The following is a 17,782-nucleotide window of genomic DNA, read 5'->3' as shown; positions in this document are numbered from 1 at the left end:
CAACAAAGTAGAATTATTATTTTACATCAAATGTTTGTCAATTATTCTCTTAGTCAAAATTGACTAAATCAACAAATGTTAAGATAAAGTATACTTTTCCCATTTAGTTCACTAATTTGAGCTTGCGTTGCTTCTGGCCATGGTTTAATCCTTGGTAGAATGGTAGGTACGAAAATTGAACGAAAAGATTTCGCGAATTTGTATCAGATTTAAGACATGAAGAGTGTATAACGCTGTCTAAATCGTTCGACATTTATGCAAGTGTAATGTAGTAGTCTATTCCGTCGTCATATGGATGGTTGTTACAACTTATATCACCTCAATAAATCCATCATGGAATTTGAAAACATGTGCAAGCAAACATATTGAAAAGGAAAGGTCCTACCTCCGTCTTTCTCATTGCATGCCCTTTTTATATCTTTTGTTGGCTCCTACATAGAGTATATATTTCATATTGTGTTGGCTTCAACCTAGTTTTTTGTGGTAGTATTCCGATTGCAAAATTTTTAGATCAGAAATTCTAGGGAACTAGTTTCTTTTGGCCAACACTGCATATTTATATGATTACACCCACGATTGTCAAGCATTTTTCATAGAGATATTTGGTTTAATTCATTTTCAATGTGTATATTTTATATGAATGACTGATTTATGGTGTACATCTTGCGTGAATGTGGAGTAATACACATGGACTAGTATACTTTGCAAACACATAAGCCTTACTAATACCATCATCATATTCATCATCATATTTTATGCCAACATATCATCTGTACGATGCTAGTGTTGTGCTATTTTGTGGTACAATTATGCCTATATCCATTTTCTTTTTTGTCTTTTTAGCTTTTCATGTAATAATGACAGATTTCCAACATTGGATGTAGGTGACGAGAAATCTTTTGCCGATGATGTTGATGTTGATGCAGAAGGCAATGCATATGTCACTGATGCAAAAGCCGGCAAAATATGGAAGGTTGGGGTGGAAGGGAACCTCATAACGATTATAAGAAACCCTCTCTTCACCCCAAAAGAATGGTACAAGAAATTCGTGGCCCTAAACGGAATTGTTTACCACCCAGATGGGTTCCTGATTGTGATCCACACTTTCAGTGGCAACTTGTTCAAGGTTGATTTGACAAAAGGTGAGGAAGTGAAGGTGATTAAGGTAGCCGGAGGACCCCTATATTTCGGAGACGGTTTAGCGCTGTTGTCTCCTACTAAATTGGTAGTTGCTGGGAATCCTTCTGGAAGATTAGTTGAGAGCAAAGATGGGTGGGAAACTGCTGCTGTTGTGTCGAAATTCTCAGGGCCTATGCATCGCTTGGCAACTTCAGCTACTCTGAAGGATGGGAAGCCATATTTAAACCACATGATTGGAATTGGTTACCCCAAAAAGAAGTTTGCTATTGTAGAAGCAGTTTTTTAAGCGAATGCCTTTTTTTTTTTTTGGTTTTTCTGAATTTAAAAGAGTTAAGGGGGAATTTGTGCTTGCTGATGGGTTTGAATTTGTAGCATATCTTCTCCTTAATATCAACACCTATCCTTTGTATCTCAATTGGCCTGAGTAGGTTGCTATGTTATGGCGAGTGGATCACAAGGCCTTTCTTTTGGGTTTCTTTAGGTCATATTGCGTGGAAGGAATGTGGAACTGAAAATTTAAATTAAAAAATAAATGTGATTTGAGATTATCAATTACTTTAGACATATTAGCATATCAGAGGCCCTATATGCTATGTAATCCTGCTAGAGTCAAAATTAATTAAATTGATCTTGAGAGAAGACACCAAATTAAGTGCAGGTGTGTGGTTCGTTGTAATTCATAAATTTCCAACAGTGTGAGTTCTTAAAGTTGCCCTAATACGACACTAACAAGATGAGCCAAACTATTTGAATATGAAGGCTTCCTTTGTACTACTTCTATCTAGGGGTGTGCAAAAAAACTGGTTTCACTGAACTGAATTGAAACCATAGTTTTTATGAAAACCAGTTTATTAAAAACCAGTTTTTATGGTTCAGTTTAGTTTTAAACCAAATTAAAACTAATTTTATTTAAACTCTAAAATTAGTTTTTACATACTCTTTCTCTCTCTCCTTTCACTTTCTCTCTCCCCTTCCTCTCTCTCTCCACTTTCTCCCCCTCTCTCCCTTCTCTCTCTCTTTCTCCCCCCTCTCTCCCTTCTCTCTCTCTTCCCCCCTCCTTTCTATCTCTCTCCTCTTTGTCTCCCTCCTCTCTCTCTCCTCTCTCCTCTCTTTCTCTCTCTGTCTCTCTCTCTTTCCTCTTTTTTCCTCTCCTCTCTCTCTCCTCTTTGTCTCCCTCTTCTCTCTCTCCTCTCTCTCTCTCTCTCTCTCTCTCTTTCCTCTTTTTTCCTCTCCTCTCTCTCTCCTCTCCTTTCTTTCTCTCTCCCTCCCATCTCTCTTCGTCTCTCTCTCTCTCTCTCTCTCTCTCTCTCTCTTCCCTTTCCCTCTCTCTCTCCCTTTTCTCCCCTCTCCCTTGCTCTCCCTTCCTTCCCCCTTCTCTCTCTCTCTCTCTCTCTCTCCCATTTTGTTTCTCTCTCTCTCTCTCTTCCTCTTTTCTATCTCTCTCCCATTTTGTTTCTCTCTCTCCCTCTTTTTCCTCTCCCATTTTCTTTCTCTCTCTTCTCTCCTTCCTTTCTCTCTTCTTCTTTCTTTCTCTCTCTCTCTCCTTTTTTCCTTTTCTCTCTTTCTCTCTCCTATTTCTCTCTCCCTCTTCCCTTATTTCTCTCTCCTCTTCTCTTTCTTTCTTTGCCCTCCTCTCTCTCTTTCTCCTCTTTCTTTCCTTCCCTTCCTTTCTCTCTTTTCTCTTTCTCTCTCAACCTTCTCTCACTCTCTCTTTCTCCCTTCTCTCTTTCTATTTCTCTCTTCTCTCTCTCTTTCTCCCTTCTCTCTTTCTCTCTCTCTCTCTCTCTCTCTCTCTCTCTCTCTCTTCTCCCCCTCTTCTCTTTCTCCCTCAACTTTCTCTCTCTCTTATTTTGGAGAAAAGAGGGGGAGAGAGAGAAGAGGGATATAGAGTGAGAGAAGGTTGAGAGAGAAAGAGAAAAGAGAGAAAGGAAGGGAAGGAAAGAAAGAGGAGAAAGAGAGAGAGGAGGGCGAAGAAAGAGAGAGAAGAGGAGAGAGAAATAGGAGAGAGAAAGAGAGAAAAGGAAAAAAAGGAGAGAGAGAGAGAGAGAAAGAGGAAGAGAGAAGGGAGGGAGAGAGAGAAAGGAGGGAGAGGAGAAAGAGAAAGAAAATGGGAAAGGGAAAAGAGGGAGAGAGAGAGAGAGAAACAAAATGGGAGAGAGAAAAGAGGAAGAGAGAGAGAGAAACAAAATGGGAGAGAGAGAGAGAGAGAGAGAGAGAGAGAGAGAGAGAAGGGAGAGAGGGGGGAGAAAGAGGAGAGAGAAGGGAGAGAGGGGGAGAAAGTGGAGAGAGAGAGGAAGGGGAGAGAGAAAGTGAAAGGAGAGAGAGAAAGAGTATGTAAAAGCTAATTTTAGAGTTTAAATAAAACCAGTTTTAATTTGGTTTAAAACTAAACTGAACCATAAAAACTGATTTTTAATAAACTGGTTTTCATAAAAATTATGGTTTCAGTTCAGTTTTTTATTTAAAAAAACTGGTTTATTTAAAACAGTTTCAGTTCAGTTTCAATTCAGTTCAGTGAAACCAATTTTTTTGCACACCCCTACTTATCGGAGCTCCTTGACACCATATATGTTGGAAGCTCTTGTATGCACTCAAGATTGGGTAATAGATGACCCATTTGGACTAATTGAAAATTTTGAAGAGATTGAAAAAGCTGAACAAGGTAATATATATTTTTTTCTTATTGCTTGTTTGTTACTAATTGTTAGTTTTCTATAATTAATGAGATATTTTTTTATGTAGGGAGAAATTCTTCAACAAATATTGGCACGCTTGTTTCTCTTGAAGATGATTAGAATATTGTAATGGGCCAATATTGTGTTAGTCTGTTAGATCTTCTATCCAAGAACAAAACTATTAGCAAAATTCTTATGGTTCATATATATATGACATCATTTCACAGCTCAATAAAAGAATATTCTCAAATAGCATGCGTACATGAATTCCACATGTTAGATTAGTTGACAGTCATATGATATATTTAAACACAAATACATGATGACTGATTTTCCATATGCATGTAGTATTTTTGTATTCGTTTGTATATCAATAAAATCTAAAAGGTGTTTATAACGGTGAAGATATATATAACACAACCCCTCCCGAAACACAAATTAGTACTTTATTTCTACTGTCTTAGCAATCAAACGTCTTAATTCAAGCTTATACAGTTATAGCAACATATACATTTTATTCATAAAAAAAAATGCCAGATCAAGGTATTTTACATGGGAAAATAAATAAACCTCGGATTCAAATTTCTATACTTAGTCCCTACTCAAATAGCTTATTGGCCATATCCTTTATTGTTTAACTGTATCATATATTTCATGCGAATACCTTAGTCATACTAGCATACGCATACCTATTATTATTTTGATTCCTTATGGCAACGTTTCCTCCATGCGCATAGGACGTCACACATGATTGGAGTAAGCCAACAAAATAGTCACTAAGGTTGCCAACCAACTTTAAATCCTCCCCTAAATTAAAAAATCTCAAGAGGTCCTTGATACTGTCAATACTAAGAACCAATTTGATCAGCTTTTCCCGAGCTAAAAAGCTGGAAGCATTTGTAACTATGGTGTGTTTGGTTGGAGGTAAAAAGGGAGTGGAAGTTTTCATAAATGAATCAATGTATAAGAATACAGAGATCAAGCATGAAATTTTCCACTCCAATTTTTACCCCAACCAAACAGACCCTTAGGGATAGATTTAAAGTTGGATGATGCCAACTTCAAGACTAATTTAATGGCTTACTCCACAAGTTTGTCTCAGGGGAGAATATACTGGTAGAAGCTAAAAGTATGTACATTGTGAACCTTACGCCATGCCATATTCAATGTGACTGGTGTTTCTTTGCTCTGCCTTGAGTAACTGCTGATTCGTCTCTCTTGGATGCCTCAGGTTTACGTGCCCATGGTGGTGCTTGATCTGGACCATAGCGGTAATCATAGAACAACTCCTCACTAGCATCAATATGTTCCTTGGCAAATATGCCTACTCGGTGGTCTCCAGCAACCAACATCACCTACGCAGCCAGAACAAGTGGCCAACAATTGGACAATTTAAAGATCAATTTCAAAATACTGATACTTAAAGGTCAAGGTTTCTTTCATTGAAGAAAAAAATGGTTAAGCTTTGGAACTCCCCAAAAACACGAGTTTCTGGCCTCACCTTAGCATAGCAGTTGGGATTTGAGGAGTGGTTCGCAAATTTCAACTTATCTCCTTTGCGATAAGCATCAAGAACATACTGTAAAGAGATAGATATTACACGTAGAGTCATAAGTAATCATAGGAAACCTCGGTAAACTATAGCTTTCCATGAAAGAAGCATAAAGGAAAAGTAGATTGATTATAGCATAGCTAAAAAATATACATCAACTAAGAATTCCTATTGGCTGAGGTCTACTGTGTCACAGACTGTCTCTACTAAAAATTTCAGCCAGAAAATCAGTCTTAAAAATTACAAGGAACCTCAAATCAACAGGAGCCAGAAAAAACCACAAATTTAGATAAAATGTGGGTGACACGAGCCACATGCCTGATCATTTAAGTCGAATAGGAAAGAGGAGTTTGCACGATCATATATTTTCCCACGTTTATCTGCTTCTCGGTGGGAGATCAGTTCCCCTGTGTACTCTCCTAGATAATCATTTTTGTTAACTGGGTTCTGAAATGTTATCACCAATGAGTAACAGGAACAAACTAAAATTAACAGAAAACAAACAAGTCCCATGAATCTCAAGTCTCAACCTTCAAGAAGGCTCCCCATCCTGCAATATCAGACTTTGCCAAGAGAATCTGAGAGGCATAAGCATAAGAACAATACACTTGAGGCAGACATAATTGCATCACCCAATCATGATTTTTATTCATAAAAATAAGAATGGAATGCAGAAAATATTAAACAAACAAGCTCATGGTTGCTAACCCTCTGTTGCTGCCTCAAGAGAAGCCTCATATTTCCACATTGACCATCTCCACGACGAGGGGGCTCCCCTAATGAACCATCCCCACAACTGAATGAAGAATGTAATATTTATAAGTAATCATTGGAAAATGTTCAGAGGGAGGCAAGACATCAGTCCAAACTCCAAACAACATATCCGAGGAAAAGGTTAAGAAAGTTTTAACAGAAGTACCAAAGTAATTGCTGTGGTTTCAATTGACATTAAGGTTATGGTGAAGTTGAAAAAAATCAACTGACAGTCTGTCTTAGTAACACAATTATCTGTCCAGCAATTACCTATTTTTTTGGTTTAAGAACTGCCTTACATTTTCTTGAAGGATAAACGATTTACCAGTTTAATTACTCTAGAAGGCTATATAGTTTTAATCAATTCTCAATTTGATCTCCTACAATTTAAAAGTTTCTAATCAAGTCCCTATATTTATTTATTTTCTTTTTAAAAGAAATTCAACCAAGTTCTTACTACCATAAACTGATACCAAAAAACCATACTACATGGAATAATCAATGAATATTCTTTAAACAACCACCGGCATAGCCCATACCATGACCAGAAACACAATAGAACAATTCCATCATTAATAAAATGAAAAAAAGAGTATTATTAAAGAAGAAATCAAAAATTAAAGACACCCCTTCTTCATGAGAGAGAGAGAGAGAGAGAGATGTGGGTTAAAATAGGTGCATTGTTATGCCACCAGATCATGTGCATATGATGGAGTCAAGAATATTCCATCTGTTTAAGCAGTGATTTAATGTGAAAAGCTTGAGGTTATTGAACTCCTTAGCTCATATATTTATATACACTAAATCATTACAATACCTACTAAAGATAAAACACAATTATTCATAATTGATTCTAATCTAACCTAATTGATACCTAACAGCTAATTGACTGAATTATCTGAATATAATATCAACATCCCCCCTAAAGCTGGAGCATATATATTATATGCACCAAACATGTTAGAAATGTAATTACTACGAGGACCTTTGAGAGACTTTGTGAGAATATCAGCCAATTGTTTTGAATTAACAAATTCAGTGATAATTTCTTTAGATATAACCTTCTGCCTTATGAAATGACAATCCACCTCTATGTGTTTAGTTCTTTCATGAAATACTGGATTGGAGGCAATGTGGAGTGCTGCTTGATTATCACAATATAACTTCATTTGGTTAACTGTCCCGAACTTCAACTCTGAAAGGAACTGCTAGACCCATATTAACTCACAACTCACAAGCCACTAATGCCATGGCGCAATACTCAGCTTCTGCACTTGATCGGGCAACACCACTTTGTTTTTGACTTTTTCAGGATATAAGGTTTCCACTAAGAAAGACACAATACCCAGAAGTAGATCCTAATAGGAGAACCTGCCCAATCGGCATCACAATAGCCAATGACTTGGGTATTTCTTTTGTCTTTGTATAGTAATCCTTGGCCTGGAGCTTTCTTGATATATTTTACAATTCACATTACAACATCCTGATGATCAGTGCAAGAAGATTGCATAAACTGACTCACTACACTAACAGAGTATGAAATATCTGGTCTAGTAATAATGAGATAGTTCAGTTTTCCTACAAGTCTTCGATATCTCTCAGGATCAGAAAAATGTTCCCCTTGGTTAGGTAGTAATTTGATATCAGGATCCATTGGACTGTCAACAGGTTTGCAATTCAACAAACCTGTTTCTTCCAATATATCAAGGGCATATTTCCACGATATAGCAACATCACCTTTAGATTGAGCCAACTCAATACCAAGGGAGTACTTGAGTTTAAATCCTTAGTTTGAAAGTGATGAAACAGCAGTTTTTTCAACTTTGTTATCCCCTCATAATTATTGCTAGTGATGACTATATCATCAACATAAACAACCAGATAGATGCACTGTCCATGTGAGTTGTGTTGATAGAACACTGAGTGGTCAGATTCGCTTCTTTTTCATGCCAAAGCTTTGAACAACAGAGCTGAATTTGCTAAACCAAGCTCGTGGAAATTGTTTTAACCCATAAAGGTAGCGTTTCAACTTGCAAACCAATCTTGACTCCCCATGAGCGATAAATCCAGGTGGCTGCTCTATGTATACTTCCTCGTGAAGGTCTCCGTGAAGAAAAGCATTCTTGATATCTAATTGATACAATGGCCAATGATGGATTGCTTCAATACAAAGAAATGTGTGGACAGAAGCAATCTTTGCTACCGGAGAAAAAGTTTCTTGATAATCTCCATATGTTTGACTGTAACCCTTGGCAACCAAATGAGCCTTGAGACGATCAACTGAACCATCAAGTCCAACCTTAACAACATACACACATAGGGACCCAAACACTGAATTTCCAGGGGGAAGACAAACCAATTCCCATGTAACACTATACTCGAGCATTCATTTCATCAATCATAGCTTGTCTCCATTCTGGATGAGAAAGTGCCTCATTGACACACTTAAGAGTAGGTATAGAAGATAATGTGGAAATAGCAGCATAGTATGGTGGGGACAATCGATGAAAGCTCAAGAAATTATAAATTGGATGAGGATTTCTAGTGGTACAATTACCTTTCCGAAGAGCAATCGGAAGCTCATCAACAGATACAGTTTGATACGAAGTAGGGGGAACCAAAGGAGTAGAACATGTATCACCATCCTCTACCATCTCAGACTATGAATGATTTGGCCAAGGGTGACGGTGATAGACAATTAATGGTTGTTGTGGTGGAGTAGAAGCAATGGTTTGAGAAGAGAGATGAAAAATTAAAGGGGCTGAACAGGGGGCAGACGTGAAATTGGGCTGAGAAGGGTTGAACAGGGGCAGTGAAATGGATGGTTTAAAGAAAATAATGATGGAGAAACTTCTGACTACCACCGGTGCCAAAATCGGAACCAGGAATCACCAACGAGTTGAACGGCATTGATAGTGCTGAAAGCAGAGCTCCGGAAGGTGGCGCGTGGGCTTCACGCTTCGGCGGACTGATTGGACAAAAGCGGCATGTGGAAGCGCATGAGCAGCTCGCCGGAGGTGGGTTTCTGTGAGGTGACTGATCGGAACCTTCTGAGGTTGACTGTTGGCTTGATTTTCCCAGATAAGAGTGGCAAACTGATAGAACACCACACTGGTGGCTGAAAAACCAGAAAAGGGCTGGAAAACAGAAAAGAACCCTATGCTCCGATACCATGTTTAGACAGTGATTTATTGTGAAAAGCTTGAGGTTACTGAACTCCTCAGCTCATATATTATATACACTAATTAATCATTACAATACCTGCTAAAGATAAAACACAATTATTCATAATTGATTCTACTCTAACCTAATCTAACTTAATTGACACCTAACAGCTAATTGACTGAATTATTTGAATATGATATCAACACCATCTATTGCGATATATATATATATTTTTTTAATGGTGGATGGAAATTGGAAATGAGGGGGACGGGTGCTGCCTAGTATACAAGCATACTGCATTAACGCAAGATCCGAGAAATGGATTGGACCCCAGATAATGTGCATATGATGGAGTCAAGAATATTCGAACAATTGCAATATTTTTCTGTAATTTGGAAGGAAATGAGTGGGGTGAGGGGCTGCCCGGTGCACAAACATCATGCGTTAATGCAAGGTCTGAGGGAAGGGCCACACCTAATACTTCTCCAAACCAGAACTAAACATAATGATTGAATTATTGTATGGTGTCTTCTGAAATCAGCCTAGATATACAGATATGACGCAAAGGAGCCTAAAATTTTACACTTTGTCATGAAATACCTAAAAGGGAAAATAAGAGTCAGTGTGGCAGAATTGTTTGCATATAGATGTTACAGATTATCACTTTTTGAATGAACTATGAGAAATCAGACACATTAATTCCTTCCTAGGGAGGCATAAAATCAAGTTCACAGAAGAGATATTTCACACATTACCTAACCCAGCAATTTCGACAGACATCTGGGTCACATTCACGTCCAGCAGCAAAGCATGGGCATTGGCGACTTCTGCACTGACTCTTGGCACAATGGCATCCTCTAAACCGATTTTTGCAGCTCTTTGAACAACTGAAGGTAGAAGAGCTAATTTACTACATTTAAATCATAGCTTGTTAACAATTCCATTTTTCATGTTGTACAGTAGTAGTTCACAAATTAAGTTGAAAATGCATTTTAGGAGCCTTTCCAATCATGGAAAAGAAAAGTTTTGAAGAGAATAGCTTCATGTTTACAGTTATACTTATATATCTCTGTGTACTGTTTATTACTTTATGTGTTCAAAGCCTTGGCTAACCAGGTAACCATATTTAACCACCGTCATCAGATTCCATCAATGGCCAACAAAAACATGAACTACCCTGCAATTTTTTCTCCTATTTTGTTACTGAATAAGTTACTTAATTAAATGAAAAAAATGGACATACCCACAGTATTTTTCACAGCAATTTCCAACATTAGCACAAGGGCATTGCTTTCCACACATTGACTGACATCCACATGGTGTATACTGCTTGCAAGATTGATTTTTCCCATCAGCAATTCTTTTCCATATTGATGGATGGCCAGCAGACTTCCAGGAATATTTGAACTTCCTTGTTTTGCCCCTTTTCCTCAGCAGCCGGGACCTTGACGCAATATCTTGGTCCTAACATTAAAACACGCATTAAAAGCAATCGTGGCATCAAATGGTTGTGTACTGGTGAATGTTAGCACTGGTATCATTAAAATACTAGAATTTAATAATAGGAATTTGTATTGAATAGGGAAATCACTAACAATGTGCTAGTTACCCTAGAAATTGGGGAAAATAGAGGTCTGTACTGGTGAATGTTAGCACTGGTATCATTAAAATACTAGAATTGAATAATAAGAATTTGTATTGAATAGGGAAATCACCAACAATGTGCTAGTTAACCTAGAAATTGGGGAAAATAGAAGTGTAACTGTGTATATACATGGGTAGTGGAACAGTAAGTGCTCCACAATACCTCCAAGAGACAACTCTCAAAATGATCAATCACACCTAATTATTAATTAATCCCTTCTAAATTTTATAGTAACTAACTCCTCCAATTAACTAATGAGTCCNNATACTTTATTACTTTTAAAAATATGAACTTATCCACACATAAGGAAACAAAACATGAGTAACAAGAATCTTTCTAAGGCTAAATTATAAGAAAGAAGAGTATAATATACATCAGCTCACAAAAGTAACTCAATCCCTTTATATGTAAAAACCTGCGGATGTTATTAGGATGCTAAATATAAAATGCCTTCAAACCTCTGATAATCAAATACTGTAACTATTTATTTCGTTTTTCTTTTTCCTTTGATAAAAATACAGTAATCATTCATATTTCTAAAAGTTCAATGTCAAATGAGATTATTGAGGCCAATGAGTTATAGCTCAAATGGCATAGTCTCCCCATACTCATTTAGAGGTCGCGGGTTCGAGTCTCCCTATCTTTGGTAAAAAAAATGAGATTATTGAGATACGCATATCCTACATCCACACAAATTGGGCTATATAAACATTTTTACACTAGTAAACTAAGTAACAACATTTTGTTACAATACAATAACCAAACCTCATCCCAAAAGGTGAGGTGTACTATATATGGAATGTTGCCTTTTTGATATTCACCATGCCTTAAAAAAGAAAAAGAACGTAAGGTAAAGATGTGGACAATAAACCAGGATTTCTCACCATGCATTGTGCATCAGTTTTTCCCTTGCAATCAGTGGTCGAATTTGAGGTAACGCTTGATATATGGGGCATTGACACTGCACCGGCTTGCATGTAATTAGCTATTTCCATGCAAGTCTTCAAGCCAGAAAGTAAATTTCTTGCTATGAGACAACTACATAGGATGATTTGCACATTAGATTAGCACAAAAAAAATTTAGACCTCCACAAATAGTGGGACATTTATGACTAGATGATGCATTCAGCTTTGGTTTTATTTACTACTGAACCATAACTAGGGAAGTTAACTGCACAAAGAATTCAAACCATGAATTTTAGGAATTCCACATTGCTTTGTTGAGAGAACATATAGATGATATATGTCAAACATATCACAAGTTCAATAGACAACTATGGAAAAGCTTTTGATTTAAGTACAGTACTGGTATTATTGGGAAGCATTAGTCAAATCAATTATACCGTTATTTAGTTAGGGAAGCGATGAAAGTTACTAGATGACAAATACAGTTTCCTTAAGTCTGTTCCCCTACTCCCCTCAGAAGCCCCCATCCCTCTGGTTGATATATATCATAGTTACTTTCCCCCACCCTTACCATTTTCCTTTCTCAAGTGAACTGCACAATAATTGCTTTTTGAGAATATAGTTGAAACATGATTGATTGCTTGTAGAAAAAAAAGGCAAACAATTTAATATACTCCATAAAAATTCACAGGAAAGTTCAACAAAAACTTCTTCAAAGTTGGTTTCTCTTTTTCCCCATAACTACGCATGTTGTCAAGGAAAAAAAATGCAATTGAAACTAACACATAAGTAAATGAAACATTAGACAGAAAGTCGACAGATACTTCAAACTAAATTTCGGACATCCTAGAATTCCAGAACACATTAATATGAGGTGAAATACAGATATCCATACCTGTTTCTGCCAAACATTTCTATTCCCTTCAAGTATAGTTCTTTCTCAAGAGGTTTCCAATCTGAGAAACTACGAATCCCATCAACTTGTTCTTCCATTGGATTCAAAACCTTGAACTCTGTCTCAATTGTAGCATCTTTTGGTCCATCCCCAACACTTTTGTCTTGCTTACCATGGAAAGTGCTAGAAAAAGTTACTGATTTATTTGAAGCATGTTCAATAGATTTGTCCAAATTTGCACTGGTGCCTTTACCTTCATCACATGCATCCAAGCTGTGGCTCTTTCTATGATCAATAATTGTAATATCCTCATCATTGGCAATTCTTTTCTGCTTTTTTGAAGAATTCTGAGAATCATCAGGAGGCAATGTTGAGACACATACTGCTGTGTCTAAATGATTAGTGTTCTTCCGTTTACCCACACTTTCTGAGACAGGAATATTTATATTCAGATCTTCATGACAATCAACTTCAGTCGAAAACGACATAGTAAGCTGATCATCTGATTCCTTGGTATTGGAGGATGCCAATATCGAATTTCCTTCTTCCATAATTGTGGATTTCTTATCCTGAAAAGATCTGATCATGGAATTCTCTGACAAACTTTTTATAACCTTCGACTGCAGGCAAATGAAATGGCAACGAGTCTTAGACAATTCCCTCATCAAACATATATGATACTTTGATTCGTTGCACTCAGAATTGGGTGCTTGGTTTTTTAACTCTAGACACACAGATATAGAGACACTCATTCATCACGTATGAAGCAGAAAGCATGTGTTATTAAGCCTGGATACATCAGATGAATATTTTGACTATGATAATATTGTAATTAAAAAACAGCAACATAGTAATGCCTAAGTGAATGAATAGTTGAAGGCATCACATCTAGAATACTATTGGAGGGAAAACCATTCTTCATTTGACCCTTTTTCATCTCTTTTGAAGTTAAAATCATGTAACAGCACTACTTGCCTATCTGCCTCTAACTATGAAACGTATGTCGAAGATGAAGAATACCTGAAGGTAACACTGTTCACTGCATGGAATTCTATCACCTTCAGGCCCAGACCAAACTGTCAGCTTCTCACACTGTCAAGGAAACCGTCAAATTTACTAAGTAGCGGAAATTGCTGCAAATTTAGTTTTGAAACAGTAAATCCTTAACATGGTCCTTCAAAGATATACTTGACATCAAGTTAATCGTCAAAATATTTTAGGACTTTGTTGATCTGACAATCAAATAGATATCAATTCAGTCCTTAATAATATTTTTTTTTTTCTTTTTTTCATCTTTTTTTTTAGATTTTGAGATGATCCTTAAGTTATCGTTATTCTGTTCAATGAAGCGTCAAACTGATGTAACAATACTACTTTGATGTCTTGTATATATTTTAAGGATCAGATTGAGCATCTACTCTCTAAATGAACATATGAACAGATTCCTCACAGGGTATATTAAAGGCTGAGAACAACCGTGCAATTGACAGTCAAAAACCTGCTCTAGGGAAGGAGAAAAGAACACATTCACAAGATGTTAATTATCACATCAGATACTTCAATCAAGCTTAAAATGTTTTAAAATAACAATTTTGTATGTACCAGGCACCGGCGGCAGAAGAGGTTATCAAAAGAATCTAATGCAGCATTCAGGGTTTTCTCTCGATGAATGCCAACAGAAGATTCAAGCTCTCCTGTATCTTCTGAATGCTGGACAACATTTCTTAGGTTATCTTCCTTCATGATTTTGTACCGTTCCTGCATATGTTTCACAAAAGCCATTTCCCCAAGAATTAAAATGGCTTCTCGTGTATACCTCATTTACAATTCAATTTTAACAATCAAGCATAATAGCCTTGCTCATAAATTACTCTGTTACCTGAATTTCTAAACTGGTGCCCCCAACAAACTGGCTCACAATAGCCAATACATCTTCATTTATGCCATGTTCCTCAAATGCCATCCTAGTAAATTCAAAAGTCAACATACGAAAACTTTAAGAATACTTTCAAGAAAGGAGTACTTTGAAAATTTGATAAAGATGGAAAATTATGGGTGATGAATTCAAATATGGCACTACAAATCCTGCACAATCACAATACTTTGAGTTCCAACAAAGCATTGATGCTACTTTTAATTACATATGTTACTAAGGATTCATATAGGCAAGCTAAAATTTTTACTGTCAAGATCAATCATCAATTGCTTCTTTCCATGAATCTTTCTTCGAAAACTGATGGAATTTTTACAAACAACTCCATCATATCCATTTTAACCTACCATAGAAGTCGGTCTTCAGCCTCAGAAAATTCATGTTTTTCTTCCTCTGGTTCTGTTAACTCTTCCTCACTGTCACTACATATCAGTGCTTCACTTCCATGTTGGTCATAGTAGATACGCCTTCTTCCTACAACTGATTGATCTTCAGCCATTTTCTGATTTCTGTTACATGTGAAAGATTTGGAAATACAGAAGATATGTTAAACAGATGGAACAATCAATCAATTTTGAAATTTAAGTTTGTATGTCTAAATGGAATACAATTCATGAAACCCATAGTTTCCCCTAATGGCAAAAATTTCATATATGTAAAACCTAACTAGAACTTAAAACTTCAAACCTGCCCAAAAATATCCAAGATGTATATGGTGGTAATCCTTCAACATATGGGATCTTAATAGTTGTGGCAGGTAATATGTCTTGATTGCCATGGTCTTTATCTCCTGAACCATGAGAGAAAGCATTGAATTTACACAAAGGATGGTCGATTCTGGAAGAAAGCAAGGGACTTGCATTTGTTTCATCCCTCTCTGAAGATTCTCTACTTGATATTGCTGACATGATGACTGAAGTATGACATTTTAGCATCTTCTCATTCTTCTTAAGTTTTTCCTACATAAACATAAATAAGGGTAATTGCAAGCTGACCAGCAAGGTACAAAAAATAGAAAGGCATCGCCACATTGCAATTTTCTATTAGATACATTCAACACATTTTTTTTCCTAAAGTAGTCTTATCCTGAGAAGGCAGTAGAATAAACTAATTTGTTTGCAACTGATACAAAAGGTTAGAATTTGTAGTTGAATCCACAGCTTAGTGGTTAAGACTCTTGCATCCAAGCCTGGGGCCTCCTGTTTCCCTCTCCCCTTATTATCTTTGGTAAATTAAAAAAAAAATGTTACAATTTGAGCTATTAATTTTGATTGTGATTATTCACCTTAGCACAGGCAGTATCCAATTTTTCTAGGACAAGTGAAGAACTAAACTAACTACTCTACAAAATCTAGTGTGCTCAATATAGTTAGTGCCTTTAAGGTTTAATTCTGTTTTGCTCCATAACCAGTGAAAGAACAAAGGGAAATGGATCCTCTCAATTTTTTCGCAATAGAGAATGTAACGTGTGATATCTAACCCTTCAATATTTTCTCTCTCATATTTTTTCTTGGTCTCACTTATGGAATGTATAGTGAGAAAAAAAATTTGAGAGGATCCAGTCCAAGAACAAGGTTGTATGTCTTGGATGCATGACAGCACAATGAATAAGATTCAGTAAGATAACTAACTAAATGCAATAATTCCTGAGGTTACAATTGGGAGGCGAGGAATGGAATAAAAGGGAGGTTGTAGCCATTAGCCAAAAGGTGCTTCTCCCCGATGATCCATTCTCTAGAATGACTTCCATCCTAAGCATGTATATTTTTTAACTCTACAATTGATTCAATAATAAAGAAATTAATGATCCAAAATTTGAGGATATACTAATTAGTCTATGTTCCTGTTTTTCTCCCAATTGTTTGATAGCTACCAATATGTTTTGGGCCAGCAAACACATCTACAAAATGGACACAAACACAATTGCCGACTTACTTTAACAAAGACAATTCTCTCTGCCTGGATTTGCTTTCTCAACTGATTTATCTTCATCAACAAGGATCCACCAACACCATCATTTGCAGACTCCCCATGTTGTTTCTGTCATTATATCACAAATCATAATAATCATGTTCAGATATTACTTCAGGAATCAAAGCCCCTTCACGCATTTAAGAAAAAAATAGTGTCCTCAAACAAAAGAATGTGGTAAATTCCAATTCTCACACGAATTAGCAGATAAACTTGTACCATTTTATTAACAGTGAATCAAAATTCACGATCAAAGTGATCCTAAGCCCTATTCCTGAACTCTAGTGATTCTGGTATTCACAGTACAGAGAGAAAAAAAAAAACAGAGGAACAGAGTGGTTCTATCAGTAACAGTGAGTTCTCTTTGACTAAGCGATTAAATTCAAAATTCTCTGCAATAATCAAAATCAATTTAATTGAAGCACGTGATCAGGTAGCACTGATACTTAAATTGTTTGATTCAAAGAAAGAAACAGAACAGGGATAGCTATGAGTTTGGGGAGGGGGTAAAAGAGGAACTAACTCGAAGCTTAGAAGCAGAGTCACTGGTTTTGGAGACCATGGATGATGATGAGGTTGACGATGCGATCAGTGATGAGAGAGAGAGAAGTGCGTGTGTTGGTGCGTTGCGTTGAGTCTTTAGTGTTTGGAAGAAGAGAAGAAGGAGAAGAGAAGAGAAAGAAACGCTTTTGACACGTTTTGGTGTTATAGGGAAGTGATTAGTGAGTGTGAGTGACGTCGAGGTCTACAGGCTACAGCTACAGAGGAAACAGAAGAACGTAATTTCTGGCTGCCGTTTCATGTATCGCCATTTACTGTCTCTGCCTTTCTATCAAGTATCTACACTCATTATTTCCTTCCACGGCATTTTACGTTACTTTCGCGCACCTTTGGCTGTGGGAACTTTTAACTAATCTTTTTGGTCGATGAAGCTATGGGGACTGGGACTGAATTAATGTTTACATTGATACAAGTCAATTTGATTTCTAAAAAAGAATTAATTCGAGTCCATTAGTCATTTAATTTTTTAGCAACGTGTCTTAACATGATAACGTCAACAAAAAAGCTAATGAGAAGAGTAATTTATCCAAGTTAATATCTTTTAAAAATAATTAATTATCTTTTATCATAAAAAAATTCAAGCATT

The 17,782-nt window shown here is 36.5% G+C and overlaps 2 protein-coding genes across 5 annotated transcripts in view; one reads left to right on the top strand and one right to left on the bottom strand.

Moving 5' to 3' along the window:
- LOC107618802 overlaps positions 1 to 1,700 on the top strand; it is a 3,869-nt gene extending 2,169 nt beyond the window's left edge. The window contains exon 2 of the mRNA XM_016320965.2: positions 885 to 1,700. Coding sequence (XP_016176451.1) covers positions 885 to 1,426 — 542 coding nt within the window. The 3' untranslated portion in view covers positions 1,427 to 1,700. The remainder of the gene's footprint in view (positions 1 to 884) is intronic.
- LOC107617664 (histone-lysine N-methyltransferase EZA1) lies at positions 4,311 to 17,512 on the bottom strand. Of its 4 annotated transcripts, XM_021111498.1 has the most exons (18): positions 17,159 to 17,510; positions 16,855 to 16,925; positions 16,600 to 16,704; positions 15,352 to 15,623; positions 15,012 to 15,173; positions 14,611 to 14,695; positions 14,334 to 14,489; positions 14,182 to 14,229; positions 13,752 to 13,823; positions 12,732 to 13,351; positions 11,815 to 11,968; positions 10,529 to 10,749; positions 10,041 to 10,172; positions 6,076 to 6,163; positions 5,898 to 5,945; positions 5,686 to 5,814; positions 5,317 to 5,394; positions 4,311 to 5,170 (listed from the first exon to the last, which is right to left on the bottom strand). In XM_021111498.1, the coding sequence occupies exons 2-18, from the start codon at positions 16,855 to 16,857 to the stop codon at positions 4,979 to 4,981; spliced, it is 2,565 nt and encodes an 854-aa protein (XP_020967157.1). In that variant the 5' UTR covers positions 16,858 to 16,925; positions 17,159 to 17,510; the 3' UTR covers positions 4,311 to 4,978. The 4 variants fall into 4 exon arrangements, 3 of the variants coding, with proteins under 3 accessions (XP_020967157.1, XP_016174968.1, XP_020967158.1); XM_016319482.2 differs by lacking the exon at positions 16,855 to 16,925 and having other exon boundaries at positions 17,159 to 17,509; XM_021111499.1 differs by lacking the exons at positions 10,041 to 10,172; positions 16,855 to 16,925 and having other exon boundaries at positions 17,159 to 17,511.

The sequence above is a fragment of the Arachis ipaensis genome, chromosome B09 (genome assembly GCF_000816755.2).
Source record: "Arachis ipaensis cultivar K30076 chromosome B09, Araip1.1, whole genome shotgun sequence".
Lineage (NCBI taxonomy): Eukaryota > Viridiplantae > Streptophyta > Magnoliopsida > Fabales > Fabaceae > Arachis > Arachis ipaensis.
Note: the sequence above shows the minus strand (reverse complement) of the source record. Positions and strands in the feature narration are given on the sequence as shown.